The sequence below is a fragment of the Haliotis cracherodii genome, unplaced genomic scaffold (assembly GCF_022045235.1).
Source record: "Haliotis cracherodii isolate W230 unplaced genomic scaffold, xgHalCrac1.p SCAF_14, whole genome shotgun sequence".
NCBI classification, from domain to species: Eukaryota; Metazoa; Mollusca; class Gastropoda; order Lepetellida; family Haliotidae; genus Haliotis; species Haliotis cracherodii.
Window position 1 is genome coordinate 21,755,099 of NW_027266269.1, and position 17,288 is coordinate 21,772,386.

Consider the following 17,288-nt stretch of genomic DNA (forward strand, 5'->3'; position numbering starts at 1 on the left):
TCCCCACAAATATACCTACATTTCAAAAACTGTATTTCATTTTTGTTGATCAGTGTGACCATATGTCCTTCTACTTTCAATAAAAATGCGCTTACGAATGGCGAGCACAGGTCGCGAACAAGTCTAGATTTCTGCTATATCATCCGGGTACTCACTGAGAAAATACAGTAATGCACAGGTAACAACTACTCCCGCGGAATTGCTTTAGATCAGTGCTCTTTTGTACGTTGAAATACTATATATTGTGAATGCCAAAATGATGTATCAAGGATCAAGTAGAAGATCCATTGACCGTTGCACTGGGAGTTTATTCAACAGATCGTGAAAATAACACTGCTGTATCTTATCATTTATTTTAGATGACGCAGTCAAAGCTCACTTCTCCTGGCGGCCATTATCGAACGGCCAGCTAAAACACAACCCCGCGCTTACGTCTACAGGTCTCTTCCTGTAGTACGGTAATTAGTATTCTCTCCCTCAAGTGTATCCTCAATGATATAACCCACCCTCATTAATTACATGCTGCTCTTTTCCAGCCTCACGGCTATGGAGCTGTGATAAAGAGTCCAAGTCATCATAAAGTAATTAGGGTCCAATAAAAACAATGCGCCGCCAAACCTCTTACATATTATCACTGAAAGTAGTACTACAGACGGTTAATGTCAAATCACAATAAAAGCATTTCAATTGCAATAACATGTTCCAGGACCATGTATTCTCTTAACACCATCGGATTTAGAAGCAATGGTCGTATAAAACAAAACACATCTATTTGATCACAACAGTATTCATGTTATTCCCACAAAATCACATAAAGAAAGGAGACATTAGGAAATACATGTGCATTATCATTTTTCGTCAGGATAACAAAATTTTCTCTCCTTGTTACCACCTCCAGGTTCAGCTTAAGACGGGTCCTTCTTTGGTCAAAAGTTTGTTCCCCCTCTAATGAGTGTGTCACGCGTTGCACACGAGTGGCGGACGGGGTGCACACCCGTGTGCAACGCGTTGCACACGGGTATCACACGCGTGACCAACCCGATGCACACTGGTTGCGTAACGCGTTGCCCATGCGTGTAAGGGGAATGAACTTCTAGGCAGTAGTGTACCTGTTCCTATTACATTGCTCGAAGTGCAAGTTACTGGTTTACCTTATGTTTGTTTAGGCGGCTGTGATATAGCTGCTATATTGCCGACTAAAGCCTAAAATTTGTCTTACACGCTTACATTTGCGACTATGTTTCAAAATAATCGTCAAAAAGGTGTGGTTTGTGTCTGTTGTATTCTTGGCGGGTACTGCTTGCTACTTAGCCGATATGCATCCTGCTATCCGATGGAATCCGGCAGACAGAAACCATACTATTGGTGCTATGATATAGCTACTGAATGTGAATTTCAAGATTAAGCTCCTACTTGAAACGCAAACGGTGTACATTATTCTATGGAAGTACAGTTACCACTTTCCGACAACTGGTAGTCTAGATCACATACTTTGTGTACCCCTCTGACAAGTGTTAATTGGCTAGGCTCACACGGTGAAAAGATATCCCAAGCTGTGAGCACAAAACACTGTTTAGAAAGAGGTCAAATCTAACAAATGGCGGATACCACGTGATTCTAACGCGATATGCATCCTAGTACCCGGTGATGTCAGCCACGAATCTGAGCGACATAAACCACGCCTAGGCCTTTCGGCGCTATGATATATACATGGATACTGAATATGAATATCATGATTTAACTCTTTCTTGAAACATATACTACTGACATGATTCTATGTTCGAAAAAGAACATCTATTTGGAGTAAAGTGTATGTTCCATTACAATAAAACGGGTGGTCTACACTGACTCTTCATTTATTTATTCAAGGCACCTTTGGGTAGCCCAGAGGTTGCAGCGATCGCTTGATACGTCGGAGGTTCAATTCCCAACATGGGTACAATATATGAAGTTCATTTCTGCTGTTCCCCGCCATGATATTTCTGGGATATTGCTGAAGCGGAGCAAAATCCTACTCAGTCAGACTCCATGTATCCTGTGACGTTTTGTCAGTCTATAGAAGAAACAAATTATATTACTGTTAATAAGCACAATTTCGATTGATCGATGCGTAAACTGACACATGACATGAATAAACATTGTCTGAAAAAAATTCCCAAGGTAATCAAGACGCTGTATTTGATATGATGTCCATGTGATTTTTAATTCTGGCAAAATTTTAAACCCGATAAAAGATATGACAATAAACATAATAAAATATCCCCATTTACATCGGACTACCATAACCATGCATTAATACCAATAAGAGAATGACAAGACAGGTTTCTGTTTTCCAAAAACGCTCAACACACAGTGTCATTTAGAAAGTGGTCACATGTAGCAAATGATGTATTTGGGATAGTACATTCTTAGTAATGTACAGATTCTCTTACTTTTTTTGGTTGAATCCTGTCCGAGATTCCAACCCACACTGCCAGAGTGAGGCACCTAATAGTCAGCACTCATAGTCAGCAATCTGACACACTCAGCCAACAAGGCTTCCACAATAAAGAAAGTCCGACAACTGGTAGTCTAGATCACACACTTCGTGTACGCCTCTGACAAGTGTAAATTGGCTAGGCTCCCACGTCCGAAAGCTATGAGCACACAACGCCATTTACAAAGTGGCCAAATGTATCAAATGGCGGTTACCATGCGATGCTAACACGATAAGCATCCTAGTGTCCGGTGACATTAGCCACGAATCTGAGAGACATATAAACCACGCCTAGGCCTTTCGGCACTATGATATATACATGGCTACTGAATGTGAATATCATGATTTAACTCTTACTTGAAATAGATACTGTTGACATGATTCTATGTTTGAAAAAGTACATTTATTGGGAGTAAAGTGTATGTTCCATTACAATAAAACGGGTGGTCTAAACTGAGTCTTCATATAGCTATTCAAGAGGCGGTAGCGTAGCCCAGTGTTTGTAGCGTTCGTGGGTACGTCGAGGGTTCAATTCCCCACTTGAGTACATTAAATCAACCCCGTTTCTGACGCCCTATGTATTCTCTGAGCATCTTCCACACTTATCTGGAGAATATGCAAACAATATATACAGAACAATCCGATCTAGACAGTAACGTGACCTATACTAAACTACTCGGTAGCAAGTATTAAAGAAGAAAATAAGAAATATATATACTGAACCAAATTAAAAACTTCATAATCCTAAAATTTTAACATTTTGACCAGCCATTATTGTGTATTTAAACAGTAATGGCCACGTATTGTCTTCAGATAACACTCGTTTTTATGCTGGTGAATCGATAAAAATCATGTGCACAGCACTATAGTGGCAAAAGTGTTTTTTCACGTGCAACTGGTCACGTGGCCATAATACCGCACGTGTTTACAGCCATACTTGTTAACAGTGAGTAACAAAAAAAGAAAAACACAAGAGAACAAAAGTCTTTACGGACATTTGTCATGCCACGCCTTTCAAATGTGCAACGTAAACGTACAATCGGCATGGTGCAGACGGAAACGTCCGTAGCTGAAGTCGCAAGGACGATGAGTTGTAGTCGACGGACTGTTTATGATTTACAGACGCGTCTACAGCAACCGGGTACCACTGCTGATCGCCCTTGGCCAGGTCGACCACGTGTGACGTCACATGCAGAGGATCGTCAGATTGTCTTACGTCACCTCCGTAACTGATTTTTGACGGCTACATCAATTAGAAATGAACTGTTTAGGGGTAGACTGAGTGCGCAAACTGTTCAAAACCGTCTAAGAACTGCTCACCTTCAAGCACGACGGCCATACTGCGGGCCGATTCTGACTCAATTACATAGATGTCAACGTCAATTGTGGGCACAGCGACACTTAAGTTGGACTCAGAGGAATTGGAATCAAGTCGTCTTCACCGATGAATCCCGATTTAATCTTCGATTTGCTAATGGTAGGGCGAGGGTGTGGAGGCGCCGTCATGAACGTTACGCCCAGTGATGTGTACAGGAAATTGACAGATTTCGAGGCGGAAGTGTCATGGTGTAGGGTGCTTTCTGTGGCAATGCACGTTCCAGGCTTCTTGTCATCCGTGGCAACCTCAACGCTGCTGCTTACCGCGACCAGGTACCGGCACCAGAACGTCTGCCTTTTATGGCAGCACATGGACCCGTTAGGATCTTCCAACACGACAATGCCAGAACCCTAACAGCAATTTTGACAAGGAATTTTCTTCAGAATGCGGAAGTCAACGTCAAGGACTGGCCGTCAAGGTCTCCCGATCTCAATCCCATCGAACACGTCTTGGATTCTCTTGGCAGAAGTCTGCGCACTCTCCAAAACGAACAACAGAATTTGCAAGATCTTGGCACCATTTTGCAGCAACAATGGCGTCGTCTTCCCAAACATGTGTTCACAAGCATCACAAGGTCCATGCGGAGGCGTTGTGTGGCAGTTGTCAACGCACATGGTGGCCAGTCACGCTACTGAACTTGTGTGCCATCAGATTCTCGTGCTTGGGACTTATGATTTATACTGTTGATGTTATTACCGAATACCGTAGGTGCTTGGAACAAATTATAGTTACCACCGTTAAATAAAATCCTTCCTTGGACATTAATGATTACAAATTACCTTCTCTGATACAGTTGTCCGTTGTATATCACATATGGGATTACTTTTAAAAATGTGAAATTATATTATTTTTTTGGGAAGCAGTTTTAGCTTTCATCATGTTGCTTTATTGAGTTTTAAGGATTTGTTTGTTTGTGTGTTTACGAATAGCTAGTTGTTCTATTTTTGTAAGAACATACATCACACTCATTAACATAATTATATCTTCAGGATTTAAAATTGAATTCCAAAAGAGACGCAGTCGTGTTCAAATTCAATATGTCAATAATAAAAAATTTAAAAAAAACTAGAATTGCATTTTAATCACTTGCTAAACAGGAGCAACGTCATCACCCCCGTTACCATGATTTTCAAAGGGCCATTCAAAAATTATGTTTACAGCTATTTTGCCCTTTACGCCAAATAGAATCTGTTTACCATGAAGCGCTCACATTTAATACATTATATAACATAAACGTGTGGTTAGTGGTAATTTGCTGGTAGGTATGTCAGGATCGAATTGGTCCCAAGTATCCTATGAGAGTAATAAGCAGCACCTAAATGGATCGGGTGGTCAGACTCGTTGATTTGGTTAATTGTGTGTCATTGTATCCCGACAATATGCGACGGTGCTCGAAATGCCAAATACTGCTCTGTGTGGTCCACTCAATTAATTTTAGGCTGCTGTGATATAGCTGAAATAGTGCTGACTGAAGCGTAAACAACAAATTCAAATTGTCTTAAAAGTTGTTTCGACATTATTCCAAAAAGGTGTGGCGAGCGCCTATCGTATTCTAAGCGGATACCACCTGATACATCCCCGAAATGCATACCGGTAACCGGAAGTGTAAGTATCCTATGGTTGGTCTAAACTGACTCTTCATTTATCTAATTGAGAAAGGGCTAGGTAGCCCAGTGGTTGTAGCGTTCGGTGTTCACGTCGAAGCTTCAATTCCCAACATGGGTATTATAAGTGAAGTTGATTCCAGCTGTCCCGACCTTGATATTCCTGTGATGCTAATTATCGTGAAGTAAAACCCTACTCAGTAAGTCAGTCAGTCTCTATGTATCCTGTGACACTGTACTATTGCATACTTACGAAATTCAGCAAGCTCCACACTTTCGTCTGGAAGACAGAATTATTTTACGGTTAATAAACATACAATCAATTGATCTATGCGTATAAAGAGACATTGAATAAGTGTTCCAGATATATAAAAGCTCACATTTAGTACACTTGATAACATGTACATAGATAACTGTTAAACTATCGGTAGGGATCCCAGGATTATTTTTTATCAAAAAGGTGTGGCTTGCGTCTGTCGAAGTTTTGGCGGATACCATCTAATACTCGTCGGAAAGGCATCCGGTGATATAAGCAACGAAACCGTCGAACACAAAACCACTATTCTTGGTGCTGTGATATGGCTACTGAATGTGAATGTCAAGATTAAGCTCCTACTTGAAACACCATAATATTCGCCAAAAGTAAATATCTCATTTCACAATAACAAATCCCTATAAAAACTAGGTGTTACAAATTTATTGTGCTTGATACTTACTTTATCATTGTATCAAGACATATTTTTGTTTTATATTTTTACAAAATTCAAAACCTACCTGAATACTTCATCTTTTCCCTATAAAATAAAAAGGACAACATGATGAATATGAGTTGAAAATATAGTTTATGTTAATTCGGCGTTGATGGAACTGATATGCAAGAAGGTCCAAAATCACATGTACATGGCTTAAATACTAGTACGTGTCAATGGTATTCCCTTTCTGTCAACGTTAGCTGTACACTATCATGTACACTTAATCGTATCTGCCCAACCAAGCAATCTATTCAGAGTAAACCTTGTATAAGCGACCAATGTTTCTGTGACGAAAGGCAACTCAAATGGAAGCTCGAAGTACTTACTTACGGGTCAGATGCATAGGGTGTACCAGGCTAAACCTTCTCCTGAAGGAATATCCTGCTCCAGATGATCCCCACACTGGCCAGATCTTCCCCTACCCCGTCTAAACTTACCTTGGAAGGTTCTGCCTTGATTTCAGATATGCTGAGAATGTATGAGGTTACCTTTTCGCGAACACCCGGTACCATCACTTTTTTATAGTGATTCATAAACACATGCTCATGATATAGTCGAAATCGTACAATCGACTCTGCTTTATGCTGAGATTTCTATTGTATATGGAAAAGGTTTTGTCAAAAAAGAAGCGAAATATTAATGCAATGACAGAAAACAAAATTATTTTGTCACGTTTGTTTTGTTAGTTGGTTTATTGTTAAACTCAGCAATATTCCAGCCATATGACGGCGGTCTGTAAATAATCGAGTCTGGACCAGACAATCCACTGATTAATATCATGAGCATCTATCCACGCAGATACCATATGTATCAAATTATGCAGATTTCATATAACACACATCGTGATATAACCATGGCCTGTGAATTTTAATCAATGAAAGCAGTATAGCATGAGTATTCTTAGTAACCCCCGTATTTAACATTTCAGATACTTATTACTTAAATCATAGTTCAATGCAATTGTCATATGTTTGAAGGAAACAGTTTTCATGACAACAGCTGCATCATCCATATTTCTATTGTGACAAATACCGACCTGACATTTAGTCAGGTACAAGGAGAAGATTCAGAATAAAAAAATGGTGTTGTTGTTTTATAGTTGATTTGTTTGGAATCTCATTATTTCATTACCTAAACGGTGCGATTAACCAGCGTAATTATACCCTCGTCACGTTGTAATCATTTATATTAAGTAAGCTCCATCCCTACTTAAGTGACATCATGTTCCCGCTTTATGTCAGGTAAACCATTTTTTAATAGTCCAGAGAAATGAATGCACAAAAGAGTAACAGAAACACTGTGATATCACTGGCAGCAAAGAAGCTTAACATTTGTCAGTCATCAGTTAACATCAACATCCTAATATTCCATAATTATGTCAATAGAAACCTTTCAATATTGTGGAACTATATCTAAAATATTTGAAGATGAATATACAGATTCCGGAAATATGAGAATAATGTGAAATGTGGTTTTCTTGAAGAAAAGAGAGACACTTGGCCTCGAAAAACTCTTTTCGAATGCCAATACATGTTTGTAGACCTGAGAGAATGACCACAGTTGAGAAAAACTGGCCCAGGATGAGATAGAACTAGTCTAGGCTGTACCTCAATTTTATGGGAAAAGTCTGGCCAGGGATGGGGAAGAACTGGCCTGGGCTATTACTTCCCCGGAGAAGAACCGGCCAGTGGATGTTTCAGCCTATTACATGTACAAATGTTATTTGTTGTTGGCGTTACAATACAGAGTGTACACTGCTAACAACTAGGATATACACAGGCAAACATACTTACCTTAGTGGGCGTTCGCTTTCGTCATCTGATACAGATTGAAACTGTTCTTCCTTTTTGTACTCTCGTGGCAACATCCCCTGTGCTTGAGCTTTTTCATTTTTTGATGTTGATGGCACGCTCACGTCTTGCTCAATATGCTTTAACTCGGTATCTGGTTTGTCACTTAAAGGTGCAGTTTCTTTTTCTGTCGACACTTCCAAAGTACAGGAGGGAGCATTTGGTTTAATGCCTTCAATAAAGGTCTGAAACATTTGTTTCACTGTTTCTTTTTCTTTGATCATTCTGTCTCTGCCTTCTTTCGTTTCGTGTAGAAATTCTATGACGAGACATTTCTGTAAAACTGTGTGTACCTCACCGCCAAAACGTTCCTTCAACTTTTCAAACAGGTCAAACAAATCATCACTCTTTCCCCCATTGAAAATGAGTGCCATGAAGTCGGCGAAAATATTTCGAAAGGTCCATGTTGATCCGAATGTGTTTTCGATATTTTTGACTTTTCGGTAATATGACAAATGTCGTAATTCGCCGTTGGTACAATCAACTGTTGAAAAGAAACATGTGAAGGGCTTTTTGACTCTTTATCTGTATTTTATAATATAAATAAATTGGTATCTATATATTTTTAAAAAATCGTATTTATAGGGTAATATCAACATCTACTTATAATTTGATCAGATATTAAACAGATTACGACCCCTGTGTGTTTCCGTATATAATAATATACTCTCCAAAAAGAAGGAAACCCAAAACGGATATTTATGGCCATAAAAGCAAAATTAGAGAACCAAGAGGTGCAAAATGAAGAGGTTTAATGTGTTATAGTGTCAGTGACACATTTCCCCGATCAAAATGATCACAAGAAGGACATGCAAACCATTAGTCGGGAAACACGTACGATTCGGAACAACGCACCCAGTGCAGTAACAAAAGGGCCTTGGAGCTGCACGTACTGCACGTGCAGCAGCACTATGAACGGTATTACAATGCTGGGTGATAATTGTCTGGCATCTGCATCAATCGAACAGTGACAGTTCAACAACATGCCAAGATTAACAGGAGTGCAAAGAAACAACGTCATAGGTCGCCTGCAGGCAGGGGAATCCCGATCAGCTGTAGCCAGGGTTTTCAATCTAGCACCCAGCACCATCACAAGGCTATGGGATCGGTTTCAACAACATTGGTCAACACGTGATCGGCCAAGGTTGGGACTACCAAGATTACCCACCCCCACCCAAGATCGCTACATCCGACTGCGCCACCTACGTGAAGGGACGAATCTCGACCAGACCGTACGAAACCGTTGAAGAGCAGCAGGTCTACGAGCAAGACGTCCTGTTCGACGCGTCATATTGAGTCCACGACATCGTCAACAACGATTGCATTGGTGTTGTCAACACAGGGTGTGGCCTCAACTTCGATGGAGAGATCGGATCACGGATCATAAGGGCCTGTCTACACAACAACAACGTTCTCCCCTGGCCTTCCAGATTCCCGGATTTGAACCCGATAGAGCACCTATGGGATGAATTGGATAGAGGGCTACGCCGACGTCAATCACAACCACAGACGTTGCAGCAGTTGGCTTTTGCGTTGCAGGCGGAGTGGGCTACCATTCCCCAGGATGTGATTCGCATACTCGTCTCTTCCATTGACGGAAGATGTCAACCCGCTATCGATTCCAACGGGGGACTTTTCCTATGTACCGATAACTGAGATGACTACAGTCACCAAGTGTTCTCTCCACCACATTTGGGCACCTTGTACGGTTCCTCGAATAAATTTTTTTCCTACTTCACACAAATCTTGCTTTGTGTTTCTTTAATATAATATAATATAATATAATATAATATAATATAATATAATATAATATAATATAATATAATATAATATAATATAATATAATATAATATAATATAATATAATATAATATAATATAATATAATTTATTAAGTATTGAAATTGTATGAAGGGCTTAAGTTGTTACATTACTCTTATAATGTATGCCGAAATATTCGAGTTCCGGGATGAAGCCCAGTAAAACATTCATCTAACTGTTAAAATGATAATAGATTGCCCCAGGTATAGGAAACAAAAAACACTCATGCTGAAGACGCGGGGGATACTACTTGTTACTCAATACTTCAGAACGTGTCAAAGTAAGAAACAGTGATTTATGGCGCCGTTTTTCGCCTGATTATGATCTCGGGTTTGTCAGCACAATATCCGACCAATGCCACTTTATAACACTCACATTTAACATGCAACCCCTGAGAGATTTGAAATACTGTTCAAATGGGACGTAAAATCCCAACACCAATCACAGTGAAGACTCCAGCTCATTGTATACTCACAAGGAAAACAATTTATTGTGAGGTTACAGAAATGACGATTAGAGTAACAACGAGTGAAGAGAACAGGTATGTGCAACTGCCTGGCTCTTGGAAGTCAGATAGTAGTCTGGTGGCACCACCCTGGGACCTTGCAATGTCTGTTTACATTTGGCCTTTTCGTATTGTTCGATATCACTTGGTTTCCAGGTGAAATTTTGGCTGGATGGCCAGTGACGACCCGCTTGGCTTTTAAGGACCATCTGCATTTCCTCATAACTTCTGTTCTAAGAACAGAGGAATCATGATTTCGACATCTTTATGTTTTCGGGGGTGAGGTACAAGATTTGTGTACTTATACAGCGACGTGCATGCGACGATTTTATAGTGCTAGCCCACTAAGATACCATGCTGCAGTTTAACATGAATACCCCACTCAGACACAGAATGCTGACTCCGAGCCGACCAGTCCTTGTTTTAGCACTTTAACGACGAGCTTCAGGCAGGGTAACAACATGTACCATCTTTTAACGTACTTTGGTATAACGCGGCCGGGGATCGAACCCCGGACCTTCCGCTGTCTAGGAGGACGCCCATCACTAGACAAAGGAGGCGGTCTGTTTTCGAGGGCAAGGAATATGATTCTGAAGTTATTAACATTTCGTTGCCATCTTAATGACGTTATTCCAAGATGGCCACAAAAACTATTGTGAAAACGCCAAAAATAATGGTAAAAGCACATAATCAGTTTTAACTCAGTTGTTGATACTTTGTTATAATCAGCGATGGTTAATACGAGAACTGAAATCATATGAGAGTATATAAATCAAGACATTAAAAATACAGCATGTAGATGTAAAAGCCTTCTGGCCATAATGCCTGAAACTGGATCAGCTGCTCTGCTTCGATCACCATTGCCCTGTCAACGTTGACTTTTGGTTGAGCTAGCTCTTCACCAGAGATGTTGAGCTGACAGCCTGACACCTGGGCAAACGGATTCATTGAATCAATGTGTCACTCTGTGCGCAGTGATTGGCGATCATATGCATCTCAATTGATGTGATTTGCAGATTCTTCCTTGTGGGTCATTCATCCTCAACTGCAGACATCTTGTTGAGATCACCTGTCAGGGTCATGGTCGCATCCAGTGTGTACACCCACGTCGCCATCTCTTGAGGGCAGTCATGGAAGGCACATAGTAAAGGCCATATCTGCCGTAGTTGTGTTTATGTGCAGCAAACATGCAGAGTAGCATTGTTTCAGCTGTTTTGATGTGGAGGGGGTCATGCTTCTCGGCTCACGTTGCGAGTTCATCGAGAACGTTGCCCAAATCATCCATATTAGTCAGGCGCAGATTCTCCTTCTCAAACACTGGACGGAAAATCTCTTCTCTCAGCAGCTGCAGCGCCCGAACATGTGGATATTTTTACCCTTACAACATTTGTTTAACTTATCCGATGGAGGTCAACAGAATGTCCGTCAGGCCACTGACTGCTGTGAGATTTCATATGCAGCTCCTTTTAATCCCAAAAGAAATACATCCCGCCGATAATCACCACCATCTTTGTCAGCAGTTCGGGTTGGTGAAAGGTTATGACCCCAGCGAGTTTGTAGATCTGGGCCAACTTGCACAAAGCGATCTTAGTGTAGCTATCGTAAGTCTATGTTAAGGTATGGGAGTTACGATCATCTTAGCCCTACGATCGTGGGCCCTGTTGATCACATGTGAAAACAAGACTATCCTGGTTCGAGTTTTGGGTGACTTTATATCCCTATGGATTGAGATTAGGACGCTAGTTGGATCACTTGCCTCCACGAGGGGAAGATAGACCACTGCTTACTTTGGTGCTAGATTCATTCCTGCCTGAATCACCTTACTGTAAACTACAATAATTCAGTAATTAGTTTTCATAAAATTACAACCGACTATAGACGTGGTTATGATCATGATAATATTGATATTATGTCAACAAGATTGTCACAAAATGTTAAAATACCATATAAAATACCCTCTATAATATACCTATAGATGCCAAAATCATCATTCTAATTTTCTTAGAACGGAAGTTATGAAGAAACATAGATGTTCATCCTGTGTGGCTGCCAACTACTATCGAGATTACAAGAAATTGATTGGGAACAAATATAACAAGCTTTTCGCGAATTGGTGGGTCCAACCACCACACAAAGTGTTTGAGAAGTTTGACGGAGACATTCAGTTTTGTTAGTTTGGAGCTACATAAACAAACTGATTATGAATACGCACTTAACTTTAAGAAGTAACCATGGAGGAAAAATGAATAGGTTGAGGTCTTACAGTCTAAAGCTAACACGGTACGTCAAAGGCTATATTTTCATGAGATGGTTTTGTGAAAAAAGCATGTTTTGGTTTAGATATATACAAGATTACCCACCCCCACCCCAGATCGCTACATCCGACTGCGCCACCTACGTGAAAGGAAGAATCTCGACCAGACCGTACGAGACCGTTTAAGAGCAGCAGGTCTACGAGCAAGACGTCCTGTTAAATGCGTCATATTGAGTCCACAACATCGTCAACAACGACGGCATTGGTGTTGTCAACACAGGGTGTGGCCTTAACTGAGATGGAGAGATGTCTGGTTCAGCGACGAATCAAGATTTCTTCTCCGTCCAGGGGATGATATCCAAAAAGATTTGCCAAATGTAATTTTATTATTATTATTATTATTATTATTATTATTATTATTATTATTTATTAAGCATTGAAATTGTATGAAGGACTTAAGTAGTTACATTACTCTTATAATGTATGGCGAAATATTCGAGTTCCGGGATGAAGCTGAGTAAAACATTCATCTAACCGTTAAAATGATAATAGATTGCCTCAGGTATAGGAAACAAAACACTCATGCTGAAGACGCGACGGATAATACTTGTTACTCAATACTCCAGAACGTTTCAAAGAAAGAAACAGTGATTTAAGGCGCCGTTTCTCGCCTGATTATGATCTCAGGTTTGTCAGTACAATATCCGACCAATGCCACTTTATAACACTCACATTTAACATGCAACCCCTGAGAGATTTGAAATACTGTTCAAAGGGGACGTAAGGGACGTACAATCCCAACACCAATCACAGTGAAGACTCCAGCTCATTGTATACTCACAAGGAAAACAATTTATTGTGATGTTACAGAAATGACGATTAGAGTAACAACGAGTGAAGAGAACAGGTATGTGCAACTGCCTGGCTCTTGGACATCAGATAGTAGTCTGGTGGCACCACCCTGGGACCTTGCAATGTCTGTTTACATTTGGCCTTTTCGTATTGTTCGATATCACTCGGTTTCCAGGTGAAATTTTGGCTGGATGGCCAGTGACGACCCGCTTGGCTTTTAAGGACCATCTGCATTTCCTCATAACTTCTGTTCTAAGAACAATGGAATCGTGATTTTGACATCTTTATGTTTTCGGGGGTGAGGTGAGTTGAGGTACACGATTTGTGTACTTATACAGCGACGTGCATGCGACGATTTTATAGTGTTAGCCCACTAAGATACCATGCTGCAGTTTAACATGAATACCCTGAGCGTGGTATAAAAGAAACACTGTTTTAATGTGGTATGAATGTTACATACAAGATCACTTTTGTGACGTCATATGAATTTGTTATAAAGATACTCTGTTGTAATGTGATATAAATGTGGTATAAAGAAAACACTGCTGTAATGTGGTATGAGCGTGGTATTAAAGGAACACTGTTTTAATGTGGTATGAATATTGCAGACAAGATCACTTTTGTAACATCATATGAATTTCTTATAAAGATACTCTGTTGTTATGTGGTATGAGCGTGGTATAAAAGAAACACTGTTTTAATGTGGTATGAATATTGCCTTCAAGAGCATTGGTGTCATGTGATATGTGGTGTAAAGATTTACTGTAGTTATGTTATATGAATGTGGTATAAAGTATCACTCTTGTAATGGAATATGAATATGACATACAAGAAACACTGATGTTATCTAATAATAGCCTGCGTGTTAGGCTAGCTAAATGAATCCCGTTTTCTAACTAAATATGTGACATCGGTAATGTGAATTATTAAAGACTTTCGATTGGTGTAGAAGCAAAATCAACTCACTGTGAATCACTGTTCCACCATCTTCTGCTGGAACTGAAATACATTATTGAGAATGTTACGTAATATATAGATAAAGATGTCAGTAGCTTGTCATATCAGTAACGAAACTGTTTCAGCTTTGTCTCAACTGTCTAAATCAAGTTTGTGGTTATATTTACCTGATATCTTAACTCTCGGCTTTGCACCTTCTGCTGTGACGTTACACGTGACTCCTTCCTGCTGTTTCTCTGCAACATTGTTATATGCTCTATCAAATTAAGGCACAAACTATGTTTTTAATCTTAGCCAAGCATCAACACTATGACTGGCCTTTGGTTTCAGTTTTGGTTGCCTTACAAACTTCTGACTGTAAAATATTTACACATTGACGTTAGATAACCTTGTTTGACTATTAAGAAGTGGGAATATCTAATAAAAAAAGGATATTAGACAGGGTATTGGATGCCTTAAAGACGGTAAAGTCAAGCAAGCATTTGGCATGATGCTATCATAGACATGAATGACACTTGATAATGGGTATACATTCTCTAATCCCCAAATGACGCATAAATTGCAAATCCATGCCATGCCCAATCATGCGATATATAAATACATATTTATATATAACAAAGGGTGCCTCTTTCGGTTTGGTATGAATTGTTTAATGATGGATCTAGCCAACACCAATCCTTTAATATCGCTTTTCAATGCGATTTTGTGTCATCGCATTTAGAGGCATTTTCTTGTAGGAATGCACAGTGCTTTACCGTTTTTAATAACTGTTTTGTTTAACACTCCTATTACGGTGCTGTCTCTGATTGTGCTGTTCTCCGATCCTTTGACTGTGTAGGAATCTGTAATTAAACAAATCGTTTCATTAGGTCAGACCAATGCTTGTTTTACAGATCCGCATTCCCTTCTTTAACCCCCATGAATTTAGTTAGTAATTGAATTTTTTTTAAATTGACTGCCCTCCACCACCACCCGCACCCCAAGCTTGAACAACTAGCAATTGATTTGGTCTGGCTTTATAACTTTATATCTTTGTAATACTGGTTTCATTAAATAAAAATACATAATGTAGACTGATACTATACGATTTCAAATTTCGTAAATCCGTGCAGGTAGCAAAAGTATTGTAAGTCCCCGCGGTTCCTAGTATGGTGGCCTACCTTTAGTTGCTGGCGAACCCTAGCCCCGTTTTTATAATGTATTGTTATTTATCGTGATATCTTTTTATGGTTCCATACTAGTTTTAAAATATACATCTGTGATAATCAAGTTATTTTGCTGTCCTTTGACGACAGGTTTTATAATCGAATTGTCTGTATTCTTACTGTCTAACATGATTTAGTCACGATATGGCTGAAATATTGCCGATGTGGCTATAAAGATTCACTCACTCACTCAAATTTCGAATCTCAGGATAGAGACATACTTTGATAATTGTTTTTTATAGAGATGACGGAATGAATAAATACTCATACTCTTATCTGCTGTGCAGCGTGTAGGGCATTTCCCACATGGTGTCTCCGTGTCAGGGATTCGATGCTCATCCATTGTCTCTGTGTCACGCACAGGCGAATGGAGCGGGTCCGGGGAGACCTTACCGTCCTTATCATCCGTCAAGGTGCCCATCCTTTTCTCCATATGTGCGCAAGTTTTTCTAAACATAAAAAGGTAAGTGAAGCAGTATGGTTTTAACAATATTCCAGCAATATCACGGCGGTGGACACCAGAAATGAGCTTCACGCATTGTACCCATGTCGGGAATCGAACCGGTCCTTCAGCGTGCCGTGCAAACACTTTATCCACTAGACTACCCTACCGCCTTATATGGTGCTAAGCCCCACGGATAGCCGCCCGTGTTAGTTTAACTTCTGACGGGATAAAGAATTTTAGGGAAAGACATATCCTGCAAAATGGCAATGTATTCATGAAAAGATAAAAAAAGGGAAATTAAATGAAAAAGAATCCAATAAAAACCATATTCAAAGAAAAACAGGTGAACAATGAGATAGAAGGATCACAGTCACTTGGACATTTAGTATAATCAGCTGTATCAAGAAAATACATGTAGTAACCGTATAGCATCATCCTTTTGTGAAGTGACCTTTCCACTTCTTTTAAAAATTGGATAAGTCACCTGTCAATCTTTGTTTGTAGTGTCGCCAGATTCACTTCCTCTTCAAGTCAACCCTGCATGGAATACGAAAACAATATATTCATTTAAATGTTCTTTCAGTTTGAAGAAACGACGCAGTGAAATCAATTACACGCTTTCTTTTATCATGCTCGTACTAGTCTGGACTAATGCCGGATTTATAGTGCTCGCCCACTGAGATACTATGCCGCAGTTTAACCTGAATACCACACTCAGATACAGTATACTGTCTCCGAGCCAACCAGACTTTGTTTTATCTCCTTAATACCGAGCGTCAGGTAGGGTAACAACGTTAATAAATACCATCTTTTAACATCTGTAAGTATGATGCAGTCGGGGATCACCGACCTTCCGCTCTCCGGGCGGACACTCTGTCCATGAGACCACGTAGGCGGTCACTGATTATTATAAAAATTGATTAATGAACTTGATTGTTTACCTAAATGTTACAATTTTGAACTCAGTTGTGTGATATGAATACTGTGTTGATCTACCAACCATAGTATTCAGTAGAATAACAACATATCTTCATTGGCCGAAATGCACTTCAAAACATTCGTATCCCCACTACAGTTTATATGCTAATAATGCAAACATAGTTTACAATGGCAAATGTAGATACAATTTTATTTTGTGCAAACTCGAAAGCACATACAGGAAGAAAATGATCATGAGATCAAGTGAGGTAG

At 39.8% G+C, this 17,288-nt stretch overlaps 1 protein-coding gene across 1 annotated transcript; it reads right to left on the bottom strand.

Annotated features, from left to right (window-relative positions):
• Positions 1 to 5,667: 5,667 nt before the first annotated feature.
• Positions 5,668 to 16,085, bottom strand: LOC139460286 (uncharacterized). The gene is made up of 7 exons (XM_071241781.1): positions 15,923 to 16,085; positions 15,203 to 15,289; positions 14,615 to 14,683; positions 14,457 to 14,489; positions 8,004 to 8,544; positions 6,233 to 6,252; positions 5,668 to 5,738 (listed from the first exon to the last, which is right to left on the bottom strand). The coding sequence occupies exons 1-7, from the start codon at positions 16,083 to 16,085 to the stop codon at positions 5,668 to 5,670; spliced, it is 984 nt and encodes a 327-aa protein (XP_071097882.1).
• Between the last annotated feature and the right edge of the window lie 1,203 nt (positions 16,086 to 17,288).

Bases quoted from the DNA above. Each gene is read 5' to 3' on its own strand.
- LOC139460286 (XM_071241781.1), bottom strand. From the start codon at position 16,085: ATGGAGAAAAGGATGGGCACCTTGACGGATGATAAGGACGGTAAGGTC. The intron at 14,684-15,202 runs GTAAAGCACTGT...ACAATGTTGCAG, and splicing joins CAAAACAGTTATTAAAAACG to AGAAACAGCAGGAAGGAGTC. The intron at 14,490-14,614 runs GTAAATATAACC...AATGTATTTCAG, and splicing joins GCCGAGAGTTAAGATATCAG to TTCCAGCAGAAGATGGTGGA.